Below are 19,127 nucleotides of genomic sequence, written 5' to 3' on the forward strand. Positions count from 1 at the left end.
AAATCGGTTAGACTATAGTTCATAGCGGGCTGTGCATGGAATAGATGTTTAAAAAAGGTTTCTGAACTAAAGTGAAGATAATTTCTTATTATCAATTTAGTGCTATATTTTATGCTATATTTTTTTTGTGTTCTTTCATTTCTTCTTTTTTTCAACGGGGACAAACTTACAATTAGCTTCGGATGGCTTGAAATTATGGCAGAGAAGAAACCAAATATCTTGCTTCTGTGAAATTAGCTAAACATGGGGAAATGCTGTGAATATGTAGCAAATTATAAACAAAGGGTAGCTCATTTGTGTTCCCACATCACAAAAAATGTACGCAGGGTGTAAGAATGTTGCAAGGGGGGGGGGTTATGATCAAATACTAGACATTCATTACTGTTTTTAAACTATTTCCGTAATTGTAACTTGATTGATCTACTTCTTGATATTTTGACAAATTATGCAACGCTCTTGCAAGCCTTGAAAATTCCCCCACTTACGGCAAGGATTTTTGAACTTGACTGCTAATCAAGAACTGTTTTGGTGTTCTAGAAACCAATAATAGGTTCTTAGTGTTCGGGCCTCAATGAATTCGACCGTTTGCTCTGTACAAAAAAAAAGCCGTTTGCTCTGTACAAAAAAAAATTAATTGCTCTGTACAAAGTTTTTTTATACGCTTTTCCCGAACTATTTAAGGACGTCCTGCTTTTCATTTAGTCCTAGCTGTATTACCAAGCTAAATTTTTGGCAGCCTATAATCTTTAGCTTGCGAAATTAATACTAATATATCAACCTTATGATTTATTCTAGACCTAGGTAGGCAGTCCTTGTTTATCAGGAAAAGCTCCTGGCCCACTTGGTGCTAATTCATTTTTTAAGTTTCTTCTGAGCCACGATATCTGTTGGCCAAAAAACAAGGGATGAAAGTAGGTTTCAGGCCTCTTGGAAAAGAATTTAGCTTTTGTTGCAGCCTTTCGGGCAAACCAATGTTTTTTTTCCCATTATGGTTCCGTTATTAGCTTTAGGGAAAAAAAATCCATGAATGATTTATACGTCGGGTGGAATGTGTTTCGGCTGAATTAAAAGTGGATGTGTGTTTCATCACGCGCCTGAGTAGTGTGGATCTCAGCTGTGCGGGGGATTTAATGTATCCATCTGTGTAAATTGGGTTCAATTAAGAGCATAGCTTATTCACGTAATTTGGATCTAGCTATTGGAAGCACTTTGAAACACAGAAGAGGGTGGCTACAAGTTTAAATACATGGTATGAAAGCAGCCTGTACATATTGTGATTGTCATTTCGTGTTGTTATCAGTTATTTCTAATAGATTTTCCTCTATTTAAAATTTGTTTCTCTGACAAAGCACCAATAAACAATCAATTACAATCAAGTTCAAGTGTTTGTCTTTAATTTTATATCCCTCCCGAACAATTTGTATTTGAATGGACTGAAAATCAGCATTTAAAATCTACTGCAAACCATTCTTTTCCCCTACACATGGCCGTTAGATTAAATTAATTAAACTGTAAATAGCCTAAGGTGCATGAAGTTGAACAAGATGGACTAGGAAAGCAATCTAGAAAGGCAATAAGTGTATCACGTGCATGATTGTTAATTCCAAAATGAAAATCATTTTAAGCCATTGGATTAACACCATGTAAGCAAGTATCGATCCTACCTCATTGACGGTGCAATCCCAATTTGCTCAACTTACATTTAATAGTGAATGATTTTAAAGAAAAAATTACTGCGTTAATTTAACCTTGTACATTCATAAGGTAGGCTATACCTTAAATTTTTTTTTTTTTTAATTACTACTCATAATCTGAAAAAGTTGGATTTTAAATGCTAAACAACTTAATTCTAGAAACCAATGTAAGCAGCTTTATATCAGAATGTGTTTTTCCACATTCTTTATAATTGAGAACACAAGTAGACCTAAAGGTAAAATTCTCCGTAACATTTATTCCACTAGATCAGTACTGCACTAAGTGACCAATAGGTTACAATTGAACCAGCAATGTATCTTCCTTCCGCAATTTCTCCGTTAACTGTTCCATCGAGCTGATTGATTTGACCAATAAACTACCGGTTTATTTTCTATACTGTAACAAAGTATATGCTGTAATGAAAACGTTAAGCCTTTGGCCTAGCATATCAAAATTTATAGCTATACATACTGAGAGTTATTACTATTGTGATAGGTCAAAATTAAAGTATTATATACAGTTGTCATTTATCATAAACGAGGAGTCATTTAGAAGTTAGTAGCTTCAGTACTAATATTATCTTAGATACTCTATTAGACGCTGCGCTTCCAACCTTGTTCACAGGGCTGTTTCGTATTAGAGCCCATAGATCTAAAGTTTATTTATATTATTTATTTTACGTGTAATAAAAAGGATTTATTTTTAATTTGAGTTAATTGTAATTAACGTAAGTTGAAAGTAAATTTAAACAATAATAGCTGTCATCTACCTCTAGGAAGAAAATCTAGGTACATAGTTGACTCGTGGCAAAACAGGCCTTAAGTTTTCCGCAGCCTGGCACCATTAATTTTGTGCCCCCAAAAGAAAAACCTACCAAGCACTGTATATTAGGTATCTTTACCCCAGCCACATTATGCGAGACCATGGAGTACCCTGACAACATTTTGGAAACCACTGCTTTAAAGTACTGTAAACCTTAGGATAAATAACAATAAAACAGTGTGTAGCTAAAAAAAAAATTAAAAAAAAAAAATAAGGAGGCGTGACCAACGTTCTAAAGTTATGGCAATTTTGTAGGTAACTGGTCTTCACCTTTACCAATGTGTGAAGTCATCCTCTGCAATATACCTGAATCTCGTGATCCACGTGTTGACATTCGAGTCACCGGTTTGACCTTAAACAGCGAAGCAAAATTTGCATGTCCACATGGCTATAGACTTAACCCAAACACTACATTTGCTTTCTGCACTGAAAGTGGACTTTGGACTGTTTTTCCTCCGATTTGTAAAGGTAATAACTTTATTTTTGCAGAGAATCCTAGGGAATATTGTTATTAGACCGTCAAGAAACTGATTACATCTTTTATTGGAGCTTCTAAGCCTTTCTTGTTGTCTTGGCTTGCAAAGAACTATATTCTATGATCTCTTTAACATAAATGATACAGACTCAAATCGATCCTACCTTTGAACAGTAAAGGCATCGAAATGATGCAAGTTCAAACCATTTTTGGTGAAATATTATTACTAAAACAATTTATTGCAGAAGGAAGCAACCTAAGGCTAATACAGCTGAACAAGCTTCTCCGCCACCGCAATCAATTCGGAAGTTAGCCGTTTGCTCTGTACAAAAAAAATTAATTGCTCTGTAAAAAGGATTTTATATATATATATATATATATATATATATATATATATATATATATATATATATATATATATATATATATATATATATATATATATATATATATATAATCTCTTCCCGAACTATTTAAGGATGTCCTGCTTTTTATTTAGTCTAGCTGCATTGCCAAGCTAAATTTTCGACAGTCTATAATCTTTAACTTGTGAAATTGATACTAATGTATTAAGCTTGTGTTTTATTCTAAACCTAAGAAGGCGGTCCTTGTTTATCATGAAAAGGCTTCTGGTCCACTTTAGGGCTAATTCATTTATTAAAGCAAATAGCTAAAAAAAAAATCGGACCATTTTGAAGCTCCACATTTGTGGTGTCCTCGCCCAACTAAATAAATTTTTTTAGCTATTTGCGGGCCCTAATTTTGGGGGAACCGAATTTTCGTTCATTTTTTCGTGTGAATAGTCACCATGGTCCAAGGTCTTATGGTACAAGTGTCAAGCCTACCGGAGATTGAATAAAAAAACAAGTTTTTTTTAGCTGAAAGTAAGGAGCGACATTAAAACTTAAAACGAACAGAAATTATTCCGTATATGAAAGGGGCTGTCCCCTCCTCAACACCTCGCTCTTTACGCTAAAGTTCTTCATTGTTTAAAAAAAAAGAGTTGTGAGAAAGTCAAACTTTAGCGTAAAGAGCGAGGCGTTGAGGAGGGGACAGTCTCTTTCATATACGGAATAATTTCTGTTCGTTTTAAGTTTTAATGTCGCTCCTTACTTTCAATTAAAAAAAACTTAGTTTTTTTATATTTAATTTTTGAACGTTTTTGAAAAGATGCAGGTTTTGATCTTGGCTCACCGTACATGAATAATTAAAACAAAATTTTCATATTGGTTTACTTTTATTTGGATAAATGGCTTTCACGAAACTAGTTCAATATTATTTAACAACGTTATTATTAGTAATAAATATACGTAAATTGCGAATTAACATACACAAGAAACTTATCTATTCATACATTTTTTATGTATATATTATAGGGTTCGCCACCTAGTCAATACCTGGCTCTTTAAGCGAAAGTTCGAATTTTGTTCCAATTCTTTAAAAATGACCGCTTAATCACAAATGCCGTTAATTAGAATAAATAGCACTTATGAAAGTACTAAAAAATCTTTGGCTTAAAGAGCGAGGTATTGACTAGGGGTGAACCCAATCATACATGTAATATTTTCTGTTCGTTTAAAGTTTTTATGTTGCTGCTGTTGCAGTTGAAAAACTTGTTTTTTATATTAAATTTCTGATCTTTTTGTAAATAATGCTGGGAAGTCCGGCGTCCCCTTCATAGTAATGTCCCTTCCCCCATGAAAACTTCCTTCATGGAAAGATCCTCCCACATAACCCCTGACCCACCCACCCCCCACTACCAGGAATAATCTCCCCTGAAAACGTCTGTATACTTCCCAATAACCAATACTATATGTTAACGTTGGGTAAAGTTCATAACTTTCAGCCCTCCCTCCGGGAACTTTGGGGGATTAAGTCATCCTAAAAGACATACTTATAATATTTTCGAACATGCTGAACAAAATGGCTATCTCAAAATTTTTATCGGGTGACTTTAAGAAAAAAATGAGCGTGGGAGGGGGCCTAGTTGCCCTCCATTTTTTTGGTCACTTAAAAAGGGAACTAGAACTTTTAATTTCCATTCGAATGAGCCCTCCCACGATATTCTAGGATCACTGGATTGATACGATTACCCGTGGGGAAAAAAAATAAAAATAAACACGCACCCGTGATCTTTCTTCTGGCAAAAAATGCAAAATTCCACATGTTTGTAGATAGGAGCTTGAAACGTCAACAGTAGGGTTCTCTGATACGCGGAATATGATGGTGTGATTTTCATTAAGGTTCTATAACCTTTAGGGGGTATTTCCCCCTTTTTTCAAAAATCAGCCAAATTTTCTCAGGCGCGTAACTTTTGATGGGTAGGACTAAACTTGATGAAACTTATATATTTGAAATCAGCATTAAAATTTGATTCTTTTAGTGTATCTATTTGTATCAAAATACCGTTTTCTAGAGTTTCGGCTACCATTAAGCCGGGTCGCTCCTTACTTACAGTTCGTTACCACGAACTGTTTGAAAAAAATATCCTTATTAGTTCGCCTTTTTTGGGCAATCTATAACCCCAAACTAATTTTTTTTTATATAAATAAAGATTTTATTGGCCCAGGAGCTTACGGTTTTAAGTTTTAAGTCCTTCAGAAAAAGAGTTTCTTGACTGTTTTTTTGGGCCCTGTTTTCTAGTTTTTTTTTTGTTTGTTTTTTTTTATCTTTATCCTTCTGCATTGGGGCTTTTCTAGCCCAAGTATCTAAGAATACATGACTGGTAGCGATAAGAAAGAAAAGTTTTTGTTACTATTTTTCAGGCCCCATTTTAGGGGGGCTTCCAAATATTTTTTTTCTAATTATGTTTCTCTTTAACTGAAAAAAAAAACGAAGAAAATAAAGGAAAAAACAATTAAGATGCTAAACAAGAAAAATTTTCAGCCAGGGATAAACAGAGGTTTTGTCACTGGTTGAAAATCACACCCGTTTGGTTTCCTTCTTCTTTTTTTTCTTTTTTTTTTTATTCTCTTAGCCCAAGGAACAAAGGATGTTAATTTCGAGCAGATCAGGAAAAAAATATTTTTGGGCCCTTTTTCGAGTGCCACTTTTTTGGAGGAGAACGTATTCCACAACTTTTTGACATTAGGCTTCTCTGGGTACAAGGAAAAAGGGCAATAAGATTCGAACTGGTCATAGAAAAGCAAATAATTTGGCCCATCCCGAGACCTCGTGGCCCCCCCCCCCCTCTTACCACAACAAACTGTAGATCCTTTTGACGGAGAAAACAATCTCAGAAATTTTCGAGCTAATCACACTACCTACATCAAACAAGTCCCCTTTTTCCATTATTAAATAAATAAAAAACTGTTCAAATGAATTGGAATGAAAAGTATCTTTAAAGCAGTATAAAACTTTCGGGTATAGAGCAGATGGTTAAAAAAGTGGCAGCCTCCCGCATATGCGGAATAAGTTCTGCATATTTTAAATTTTAATGTTACTCTTTACTTTCATAACATGGCCACGGTTTTAAAGGTAGGTTCATGCGGCAGAATGAGCTTGTTTCATAAGGACGTACTCCAAGCACGCCAGAAGGAGGTTCGTAAATGAGATATTACTATTTCGACTCGCTGAAAACAAAGTTCCAGTAAGACTTGCCTCCCCCTTCCTGCGAGAAATTTTCGGGCGATACTCATAATGCCGTACCCTCCCTTTTTCAGCTTTGCTGCGTGTAGACTTGTGAATATAATCTTTTATGCTACATAGAAAAAGATTGTTGCAATAAGAGGGATAAAAATCATCAACCCCCAACACTGATTATAAGGGCTTAGATTAAAAATATCCCTGGGAATCGAAAGGGATTAGACATCAGTCACTACTTTCCGTTTTCTCCCTTTCCCCAAAAGTTCATTGTATATTCCATTGAAGACTCAGTGAGAGTAGTAAGATTAAGGCATTAAAATGCACTCTTTGAGGCATCTGAACCCCTCCCCCCCCCCACCTACACAATGACTTAGTGCCTCCTTCATAACATCTGATGCACACTTATGAGTCTTCAGACATCTGAATCTTTTGATACTTTTCAATCGATTGGCTATGTCAGAATTTTCAATCCATAGAAAATTGGTTGTCCTTGTAGCAAAATGTTAGTTTAGTGCCATAAATTGGCAGAAAACGCTACCCATGGACAATTCTTTTTGGCCGCTTAAAAAGGGCACTTTTAGTTTCCGCTTGGATTAGCCTTCTCTCAACCTTTTTAGGATCATTGGTTCGATACGATCGTCCCCGGCGAAACAAAAAAATAAATAAACGCTCATCCTTGATCTCTCTTTTGGGAAGAAAAATCCACAATTGTACATTTTTGTAGATAGAAGCTTAAGACATATACACTAGGATTCTTTGAAAGCTGAATCAAATGGTGTGATTTTCGTCAAGATCACATGCCTTTTTCAGCCTCGAGGCTTTCGATGAGCAACTTTAGACTTAATGAATTTTATATATTTGGAATTAGCATAAAAAGCCAATTCTTTTGATGCTCTCATTTTTATCAAAATTCCTTTCTTTGGAGTTTCGGTTACTATTAACCAGAGTCTCTCCTTACTTACAGTTCGCTACCACAATTTTTTTGATAAAATCTATGTGTAAACAATTGGAAATTTATTATTTATGACCCTTTCCCCAGAGGCTATAAAGTCCTGTCATCCCAACAAGCATATTTATTGTCCCTTTTGACGAATTTGAACAAAATGCCTATCTCAAAATTTTGATCGAAAGTCTTTGGAGGTTACGGAGAATAGCAAAATTGCCAGCACTTCGTAAATTTCCGATTGGTATTTGTCTTGATTGACTACTCCAAATGTCCATTTATACTTTTTAATTTTGAAATTTTATATGCACGTCTTTAGTATTATTTATTTATTTATTTTGGTCATTATTTGGCATTGTCTGTGCTTTATTTGGTTTTTCTTTTTCTATTACAACGCAGTGTCTCTTTATTGATGTACCATTTCGTGATATTTTAAATAAACATAAGAAGAAACTTGAGTGCCTCAAACCGTTACTGAGATAATTAATCTGAATGTCACTGTAATATTATGTAATTCGATTCTCAGTTGATCTTTTTTTATATTCAAAACATTTTGGAAAAAATGAACTATAAATAATTTCTCAGACCAAACTGGCTAATCACGATATAACAAAAAATCGCAAAGAAGAGAAACGAGGAAAATAAAAGCCGGCGAAAAACATAAGAAAAAATTATGCAAATATTTCGGTTGAGTCCTCCGCTCAACCGTCCTCAGTGCAGAATAAAAAAAAAAAAAAAAATGCAGATACAAGTCCAAAGGATAATATAAAAACCAAACCTCAAAATAAACACTGAAACTTAAATAAGGATCATATCGTTGCTTCAGTAGGGTCCTTATATTTTTATTCATAAAGTTAAGATTATGGTGCCTAAATTTAAATAGAAGTGTTATGTACATAGTGCTTTGGTGTTTTTCTGAGATATTCAAAATCTTGCGCTCATATGGGAATTGAGTGGAATAAACACTTTGTTCTTTTTGGATTTTTAATATATGTTTTTTTTTTAGAAGTCATCTGTCCACCTTTGCTCCCTCCGTTGAATGGTTATATAGAGGAAGGAATAACCCATACTGTAGGAGAAAAGGTTCGTTTTCGTTGTTCCAAAAACTATGTTCTTCAGGGCAAAAGTGTTGCAGTATGCAATCAATCAGGTGATTGGTCGGCTGATACCCCGTTTTGTAAGTAAATTACTCTGGTTACTTTTTGCAACTACAGGACATTATTTATTTATTCATATACATTGAACAAATGACCATTATTTATGCTCAATAGGATCATTTTTGTGTTTTGACTGAAAATTCCTGATCTATTGGATATATTCTTGGTTCCATAAAATGTACAGAAGGCACTTTTAGCTTCCTTAGATGAAGCTCATTGTTTATATATTTTCAGATTATAGCGCTAATTAATTTTCAGCGGATGATTGATTTTGACTGTTTGCTAGGAGTAAGAGTTAATAATACTGAAAATACTGATTAAAGGTATTTTTTAATGAAAATACCCAATAAAAAGTATTTTTCAAAACCTAAGTAGGTGAGGGGCAAAAACATCTAGAGGGCCTATGCCCCCTGTTTCTCTTAGTCGATGCCCCTTCATGTTAACTTTTTTGAAATTAGAGTAACATCAAGATAGAAAATCTTTACAATTATAGGCCTTAGAGTCTGTGTCCTCTAAGCAACACTAAACACCATCCTTATAAACGTGCAACAGCTCATTGGAAGAAAATCCATAAATTGCATGGATTATTTGGAGTAAGTATCATTAGAAGAATGATCCTTGTTTGAGTGCGACTTACTCACACTGTATTTAGCCCCCTATAGATGTCATAAATTAAAAGGCTGTTATATTGAACTCTCTTCAAAATAAATATTTTAAGTTTCAGGATCCCAGATGGTTACGAATCCTCACCTTAAGCCCTTTTAAGTGTGTTAGACATGTATTGGAACCATGTTCACTTATAGGAAGGTCCCCCGCACTTAGTAAAATTCCCATTTATTCGCTGTTCTGCTCAGACATATTTAAGTCATTCAGACCAGTGATAAAGTGATTGTCATGTTCACCCTGTCCTTTGAAATTCAACAAATTGAGGATTCCTTCACATGCTATTTACATGCAACTGATGGTCATTTAATCACCAGAATTGAATAGCTAAATACTGGGGATAAGCACCCAATTGTAGCCAAATTCTACTTGCAAAAATACGACCAAGGAATACGCGTATTCTAAAGATAATTTTACTAATAATATTTAGCTCAGACTAGGCTTCAGCTAAAATTAGGTTCTTGGTACCCTAGGTGGTGCTGATGAGGTGAAAATTGGGGTAGATGCTTGCTATTTTTGGAGCCCAAAGGCATTTGAAAGGGGGATTAGCACCTTACTATTCCCAGTAACCTAGATAATCCAAACAATGAAAAAGAGAGCATGGTAGTATTTCGTTGTATACAAGAAGCTTCCTATGTTCCTAGAAAACTGCATCAAACAAATATTTTCTCAGCTATGATACATTTTTAAATTTGGTTCCAAGAACTAGAGCCACTGAGAATTTTTTACTCACCTTTTTTCGTTGGTTAGAGCCCCCATATACACTTCATAACGAGAGTAAGTCAGACTATTATCGTTTTAATTTTTGGATGTAGGGAGGGCTAGAGGTAGTTTCCAGTTTTATTTCATTCAAATTATTTACCTGTATGCTCCTAGAATAACGCCTTTAGAAATTAATGATCCTATCGTAATTTTTGTATACGGAGATTCTGTCATACCATCTTCTACATTACTCTATTGAGTTTCCTATGTGCTAGAATTATCAATTGGAATCCCCTAATTATATACCTTTCAAATCTTGGATACCAAAATTACTAAGTTGCTATCCCAATTTATGCTTAAAAGGGCCCGCCCCGGGTTCCAAAGAGCCAAATTTAGTTTTACCGCCTGTTTATATTCTTTCAAGTGCGTCTAATGCTTCTGTTAACTCAATGATTATCTCCCTTGAGCTCGTAGTATTCATCCGTTGTTTTCTCTCCTAACAATTTAATTACTAGCTTCGTAATACAAATCATGTTCAAAGTACTCTTATTCCTTTGACTTTGTCTCATTTAGTCTGGGATGCAAATAATTATAGCCTACTGATTAAGCAATCAAAAGCTTTACGAGTGTCCAAGAATAAAGAAATCAATCGACACGAAATCTAGAAAATTAGAATTTAGAAAACCAAGAGATGAGAAAGCATAGCCTTTCTCAAAAATTTTATTGAATAGAAACAGGAAGGATATTGACCTTTTTGGAAACTCTATCTTCTTTATGTTCCAACTTTATTTTTTCTATTTTATTCCTTCTTCTTCTGCGTTTTACCAAGTGCTACTGGCCCGTCAGTCTGCATAAACGATGAGCCTTCCAAAGGGAACGCCATAACACGAAGCGTTCTAATATTTTTTTATTTTATTTAAGGAAATAATTCAGACAAAGGAGTCCTAACTAACGCTTTAAGTAATTTCTAAGTTCGGAAAATGTTCTTTATCTAATAGCAAGGGAAATTAAATAAAGATAACATAAGGCCAATAGTTTGCTGTGTTAATAAAGGAGAGTTCTAATATTGTCATCTATCAAAAGATTCAACTGCTAAAAAAAATAGATGACAAATATTTTACGTTGATCATACGAAAAGCAAGTTATCTAGTAAATCAAATAGCTTTCTTCGGACAAAGTTTTACCTGAAAGCTTATAAGGACACTGCTGGAATATTTTTTTCCTCGAACCCTTCTTTAACTTCTGAGCGTCGTTAGAAGTTAACGACGCGTTGTTAAAACTTAACGACGCGTCGTTAAAACCCTCCTGAGCGTTTTTTCCCTCAAACCCTTCTTCAATTCCTGAGCGTTGTTTGAAGATCATTTAGAAAAAAATTTATAACAGATATACTCCTTTTTATTCTGACATGAACTAGTAAATACTAGAAAAAAAATTTGATAAAAGGGCTATTTCCCTATATATGTTTTTCCCATTATTTCTCATATTTTCCCTGTTATTTCCGAAATTGTTTACATGTGTGGCAATTTTTTTATTCTCGAACAAAAAATATTTTCGTCCATGTATTGCTTCTTCCCTTTTGGTTCGAATTAATTATTTATATTTGAAGCCATCTATTAGGTAAGTAAAGAGTAAACGACATTCACGAGTAAATTTTGGCCGGGGGGGGCCGAAAAAATAAATATAAATATTAAACCAAAACGAACGAGAGTCACAAAGAATAATTAATTTACACAGCAAACGAATAGAAACTGTTACAAATAAAAATTGGGTTACCACCCTTTCATGTTCCCAGTAAATCTTAAGCGTTACTTGCCCTTTGCTAAAAACTGTTTCATCAGTTTTTGGATTTTCGCATGAATCTCGGGATATTGTTAGTCTTTCAGTCACAGCTCTGGTAATTAGTGAGGCTGTTAAATGGAAAAAATCACTAGAAACGTGTACTTCTGGCAAAAAACACCAAAATTGGTGGAGATAAAGATTAAAGCACGGGAACTTCAATGGTGACGGGAAGCACGTCAAGCGGACGCTCAAAAGCACCTTTACGGGCACTCGAAGCGCTAAAAAAAGCGCAAGTTTACCAGTCTCTCTACAGACGCATCAAAACGTCTGACAATACGTTTTAAAATATCCAGATTCCAATGGTAGCTAAATAAAAATTAACTGATTACTCTAAAGTGCGCAACAGAGCGCTAAAAAAAAGCACGTAAAGCGCAAAATGGAAGTACCTTTCTTTATGGAATTCAAAAACTGGCAAATACATAGTTTAGAGTGCTAGAAGTTCAACTATTACAAGAAGCAGCTCGAGTTAGTCTGTCCAAGCACGTATTTGCGCGCTCAAAAGTGCACAAAAAGCGTAAAACTGATGGAACGTTTTGAGAAACTCTAAAAAAGTGGAAATATAGCATGAAATATGGGGAATCCAATGATGATCGGTATGAAGTCGAGCGATTGCTCTATAAAGCACCCGAAGCGCTAAAAAAGCGCAAGTTTACCAGCCTTGCAACAAAAGCATCAAAAGTTCTGTTTTCCGAACAGACTGAAATTCCGAAATGTGAAGGAACAGCGGACTGCAGAACATCACGAAAAGGGCTCCGCATTTTAGAAGAGGTTCCAGACAAACACTAAAAAACTTTTAATTACCCTAATAGAATGGGGTTAATCCTTTCGAAAGTATGCATAACAGTCTCGGTTCTATCGAATTCGAGAGAATATCCCATTTTCGTGCCATCAGTAGTTACCGCAATCTGGAAATTGTTGGTTAATCCCAGTACGAAACTTTTTATGGAAGAGCGTTTTGTAAAACGTACAAAGCATACTGATTCACCGATATGCCAAAACAAGATGTAATTATTTTCTCCCATTCCATCATCGACACCGAAGTCGAAATCGATCCTTCAGATGGCCAGGTCAGATTCGGCTCTATTTGCCAAACTCTATATTGGCTGCAACACCAGAGGCGCTAACTTGGAAGAGTTTTTCAAACACTAGAACCAGCCTAACTTAGAATCTTGGTTGTTCAACATGTGATCTGATATCTCAGTGAAGTGCCATAGTATGTGATAATTATTGCCTTATTTTGTATTCCATTTTCCAATAACTATGACAATCAAGACAAGTTGGCTAAAGTAGCAAACGGAAATGGCTTTTTTGATTGTGCATCTCCGAAAAAGTGCCATGTATGTCTCTATGTGTGTCCAAAATCCTTCATTCCTTTCGTGTTGTTAAGCGTCGTGGGATCTGCTGTATGCTCTAAATCGCGCTTCGTATTGCATGTTCGATGTCATCTCGAATTACCGCTTGTTTTAAGAACCTAATGTTTTGTAAAATTTTCTGTTTTTGCGTTTGAAGCGAGCATTAAGACATGCCAGGACCAGATTCTGGCTTATAAATTCGCTTTCTTTTCAACACTACTCGACTCTCGGTATTTCAAATCTTGTTTCTGCCAAATCTGAACTTTCTGTAACAAGCAGATGAGTTTTACGCTTTTAGTGCTCTTTTCAGCGATTGCGAAGGTGCTATAAGGCGATCACTCGACTTTCTACCTGTGATTATTGGGTTTCCCATACTTTGTACTACATTGGCACTTTTCCGGACTTTCTTCAAACTTTCCATCAGTTTTGCGCTTTTTGCGCGCTTTTGAGCGCGCAAATTCCCACTTTGACGCGCAAACTCGAGCTGGTGCTTCTAATCTTCTGACTTCTAATACTATAAACTATGTTTTTGCCTCTTTTGGTATTACAAGGGATAGGCGCTCCTATTTTGCACTTTACGTGCTTTTTTTAGCACTCTATTGCACGCTTCAGAGCGACCCTTTACTTTTTATATAGCTGCCATTGGAATCGCCATATCTTAAAATTAATTAAAAAAAACTTTCCGAAAAATATTTTTTTAAAAGAAATGTAAAGGCCATTTTAAACTTAAGCTCAGGAGATAAAAATACCTTTTAAAATTCAAACTCAAAACGACCAGAAATTACTATTAAAGAATAAATGAAACCCAAAACGAACAGAAATTAAATAAACAATCATAGCAAAAACATACAACAAGTAATAATATAAATGAATAAATAGATCTTAAAGCGAGTAATGCTTAGATTGAATATGAAAATCAAGCCTAAAACGAAAAAAAATATTTTCATATTGAAGTATAAATGAAACTTAAAACGAACAGACATTGAATAAACAATCAACGCAAACAAACATACAATAGATATTAATGTAAATTAATAAATAAATCTTAAAACGAGTGAAACTTAAATTGAATATGCAAATCAAGCTTGAAACGAACAAAAATCACCACAAACAAGAGTTTGGGTGATTTCTCTTCCCTCCTTCTCTCACTGTAAAAGTCTAAAACCTACTGCGTCATTGGCGCTTTACTGAAAACCAATTTTATGACAAATATTTTCTTTTGTACTTACTATTGAAAATAAATGTTAAAATTATACTAACATTTTGAACTGATGAGCTTTCAGCAATTAATATCATTATACATCAAATATTCAGTTTAATTTATTAGCTCTTTTTAAAGTTGTTAAAAACGAATGTAGTTTCCCTTCAAACAAGTGATTGGATACTGCCTCCTTTCCTAACTGTAAATAAAAACCAAAAGCTTACTGCGTCATTGGCGCTTAACTGAAAACAGATTACGTTACAAATATTTTCTTTTCCAGTTCTTTCAGCATTGAAAATAAAAATACAATTACAGTGAAATAAATTCTTGAACTGATGTATCTTTCAACAATTAATATCATTATACATCAAATATTCAATTTGATGTTGTTTATACTTTCCAAGACTGTTCAAGACGCATATAGTTTTCAGTAAAGTGCCAATGACGCAGTAGGTTTTAGACTTTTACAGTGAGAGAAGGAGGTCTTACCCAAATTCTTGTTCGTAGTGGTTTTTATTCATTTCTAGCTTGATTTGCATGTCCAATTTAAGTTTCACTCTTTTTAAGATTGATTTATTCATTTGCATTAATATCTACTGTACGTTTGCTTGCATTGACTGATCATTTAATTTCTATTCGTTTGAAGTTTCATTTATAGTTTAATATAGAAATATTTTTTTTTGTTTTAAGCTTGGTTTTCATATTCAATCTAAGCATTACTCGCTTTACGATTTACTTATTCATTTATGTTATTACCTGTTATATATTTTTGCTATGGTTGTTTATTTAATTTCTGTTTGTATTGGGTTTCATTTATTCTTTAATAGTAATTTCTGGTCGTTTTGAGTTTGAATTTTAAAAGGTATTTGCATCTGCTGAGCTTAATTTTAAAATGGCCTTTACTTTTCTAATGGCCTTTACTTTTACTGGCCTTTACTTATTTTTAGGAAAGTTTTTTTTAATTAATTTCTGTTCGTTTTTTATTGCAAAAAATTTTTAGTTTTTAAAAATTCATTATTTCAAAATCAAAATTTAAAAAAAAAAAATTAAATATTCATCAAAGTAACAATATCAAAGTGAAAAAATGGGTTTGTGTCAAACTCGGACTTTTTATTATCTGATGTTTGAACTATTTTTATCAAAATTGCTATCTCAAAATTTTTATCGGATGGGTTTGAGGGAAAAGGGCATGGGGGGACTAGATTAAGCTTCTTTCTCTTTTGACTCTTTAAAAGTGAACTAGAACTTTCTATTTTCAATTAAATGAGCCCTCTCAAAGTTTATACGAGTATCCCTTCTATAAGATCCATATATATCCCCAGAGTATAACTTACAAGACGTGTCCCTGGACCCTGGGGGGTTGTGTTGACCCTGGAGTTTTAATATATGATGGTTGGACTATTTTTAACAAAATGGTCAACCGAAATTTTTATCGGATGGGTTTGTCCATCTGATACATCCAAAGCCGTGGAGGGCGGGAGGGGCTAGTTGCCCTCCGATCTTTTTTCACTCTGAGAAAATGAACTGTAACTTTCAATTTTCATTCAACTGAACTCTCTCTGAGGTTTATACGAGCATACCTTCCATAAGAACAAGATATGCCCCCAGATCAATACTTACAACGTCTTCCTCGGGCCATGGGGGGAGGTCGACACAGGAGTTTTTCTTATCTGGCCTTTGAACTATTTTTAACGAAATGACGATACGTAAAGGAGTTTTTGTTATATGATCTTTGAACTATTTTTAACAAAATGGCTACTTCAAATTGGGGTGGCCTGTTGCCCTCTGATCACTTTTGACTCTTAAAAAGTGCACTAGAACTCTCAATTTCCAATCGAATGAGCCCCTTTTGAAGTTTATACGACGACCCCTTCTGTATGAAGTGCCGCTGGGAAAAAATAAATGGAGTATGGGGGAGGCTAGCTGCCCTCCAATTACTTTTGACTCTTAAAAAGTGAATTACAACTTTCAATTTCCAATCAAATGAGCCGTCTAGGAAGTTTATACGAGCATCCCTTCCATAACAACCATATATGCCCCCAGGGTATAACTTACAACGCCTACCCCGGGCCCTGGGCGGGGGGACTGTTTCGACACCTTAGTGTTTTGTTATCAGAACTTTGAACTATTTTTAACAAAATGTCTATCTCAAAATCTTTATCTGATGCATTTAGGGTGTGGGGGGGGGGCACTTGTTGCCCTCCGATCTCTTTTGACTCTTAAAAAATGAACAAGAACTTTCAATTTCCAATCAAATGAGCCCTCTCCGAAGTTTACACGAGCATCCCTTCCGTAAGAACTATATATGTCCCTAGAGCATTACTCACAATGCCTGCCTCCGGGCCCTGTCGGGTTCCGTCGACACAGGAATTTTTTCTTATCTGAGCTTTGAACTATTTTTAATGAAATGGGTATTATAAAAATATTATCGGATGGACATGGGGAAAAAAGGGTGTATTGGGGGGGCCTAGTTGCCCTCGGATATCTTTTGACTCTTAAAAATTGAACTAGAACTTTCAATTTCCAATCAAATGAGCCCCCTCTGAAGTTTATACGAGCATCCCTTTTATAAGAACCATATACGCCCCCAGGACAGCACTTACAACGCCTATCCCCCGAACTCTGGGGGCGTTTTTGATAGCTAATTTTTGAACAATTTCCAAAAAACTGGCCATCTCAAAATTTGTAGGGGACGGGCTTGGGGAAAAAACAGCGTGGGGTGCTAGTTTAACTCTTTTGAATCTTAAAAAGTGAACTCGAACTGTCAATTTCCAATCAAAGGAGACCTCTATGAAGTTTATACGAATATCCCTTTCATAAGAACAATACATACCCTTAGGGCATAACTTATAACGCCTTCCCCTGTGCCCTGGGGGGTTCTATTGAAACCGGATTTTTTTCTTATCCGACCTTTGAACTATCTTTAACGAAATTTCGATCTCAAAATTTTCATCACATGGGTTTTGAAAAAGAAGGCGTGGGGGGGGGGGGGGGCTAGCTGCCCTCGGATCTCTTTTTACTATTAAAAAGTGAGCTCGAACTATCAATATCCAGTCTAATGAGCCCTCTCTGAAGTATATACGAGTATCCCTTTTACACGAACAATATATGCCCCAGGGCATAACTTACAACGCCTGTCCCCGGGCCCTGGGGGGTTTTGAAGACACCTGAGTTTTTATTATCTGAATTTTGAGCAATTTTTTAACTTAATGGCTATCTCAAAATTTTTATTGGGTGCATTTGAGGAAAAAGGGGCTTGGGGGGGCTAGTTGCCCTCCAATCTCTTTTTACTCTGATAAACTGAGCTAGAACTTTCAATTTCCAATCAAATGAGCCATCTCTGAATTTTTTACGAGCCTCCCTTCAATAAGAACCATATATTCCCCCAAAGCATAACTTACAACACCTGCCCTAGGGCCCTGGGGGGTTATGTTGACCCTGAGTTTTCGTTAAATGGTCTTTGAACTATTTTAAAAAAAGCAATTTCAAAGTTCTTATCGGATTGGTTTGAGGAAAAAAGGGCGTGGAGGGGGGGGCTAGGTGTCCTCCAATCTGTTTTGACTCTTAAAAAGTGAACTAGAACTTCCAATTTCCAATCAAATGATCCCTCTTTGAAGTAAAAACGAGCATCCCTTCCATAATACCCATATATGCCCCCAGGACATAACTTACAACGCCTGCCCCCGGGCCCTGGTGGGTTGTGTCGACACCAGAATTTTTGTTATATGATCTTTTAACTATTTTTAATTAAATAGCTATCTTAAAATTTTTGTTGGATGCATTTGGGAAAAAAGGGTTTGGGGGGAAGCTGGCTACCCTCCAATATCTTTTGACGCTTAAATGTGAACTTAAACCTTCAGTTTTCAATCATATGAGTCATCTCTGAAGTTTTTAAAAGCTTTCCTTCCATACGAACCATATGTGCCCCAGGGCTTAAGTTACAACTCTTACCCCCGAAGACTGGGGGGAGTGTCCTGCTCAAACAAACAAATTCCAGAAATTTCATCTACGTTGACAAAAATGGCCATATCAAAATTTTTATTGGATGTGTTTGGGGAAATGGTGGGCGTGGAAGGGGTGTCAGTTGCCTTAGAATAACTTTCGACTATTAAAAAGCGAATTAGCCATTTAAATTTCCAATCGAATGAGCCCTTTCTGAAGTTTCTAAAACAACATTGTCTATACAAAACCTTATAGGCCCCCAGGGCTTAACTTACAACCCTTGCCCTGAGGGCTGTGGGGGAGTTGTCATCCTCAAAGACCTAATTTCCAGAACTTAAAACTACGTTTAATAACATGGCCGTCTCAAAATTTTATTGGATGTGTTTGGGGAAAAGGTGGGCGCGAGAGGGGGGTTAGTTGCCCTCCAATCACTTTCGACTATCAGAAAAGGCATTAGCCCTTTGAGTTTCCAGTCGAATGAGCCTTTTTTGAAGTTTCTACGACATCGCCTTCTATAAAAACATTATATGCCCCCAGGGCATAACTTAAAACCGTTGCCCTGAGGGTTAAGAGGGAGTGTCCTCCTCAAAACATATATTCTATCAGGAAATCAACTACCCTGAACAAAATGGCTATCTCAAAATTTTGAATGGATGTGAGTAGAAGTGACCCTAAAGCCCCCACGAGAACCACGTGGTTTATGGTTTTCTAACTGAGAATGAAAAAACAGGAATTTTCTCACTTGAAAAAA

General features: G+C 35.5%; 1 protein-coding gene across 3 annotated transcripts in view; it reads left to right on the forward strand.

The window, feature by feature from the left end:
• Window positions 1-19,127, forward strand: part of LOC148939408 (locomotion-related protein Hikaru genki-like) — a 90,619-nt gene that overhangs the window by 67,477 nt on the left and 4,015 nt on the right. For all 3 annotated transcript variants that reach the window (XM_089106777.1, XM_089106774.1, XM_089106776.1), the window contains 2 exons: window positions 2,773-2,985; window positions 8,527-8,697. In XM_089106777.1, the coding sequence (XP_088962903.1) occupies window positions 2,773-2,985; window positions 8,527-8,697 (384 nt within the window). The remainder of the gene's footprint in view (window positions 1-2,772; window positions 2,986-8,526; window positions 8,698-19,127) is intronic.

Source organism: Artemia sp. Qi Xiang Cuo, chromosome 21 (genome assembly GCF_049724085.1).
Source record: "Artemia sp. Qi Xiang Cuo chromosome 21, ASM4972408v1, whole genome shotgun sequence".
NCBI lineage: Eukaryota > Metazoa > Arthropoda > Branchiopoda > Anostraca > Artemiidae > Artemia > Artemia sp. Qi Xiang Cuo.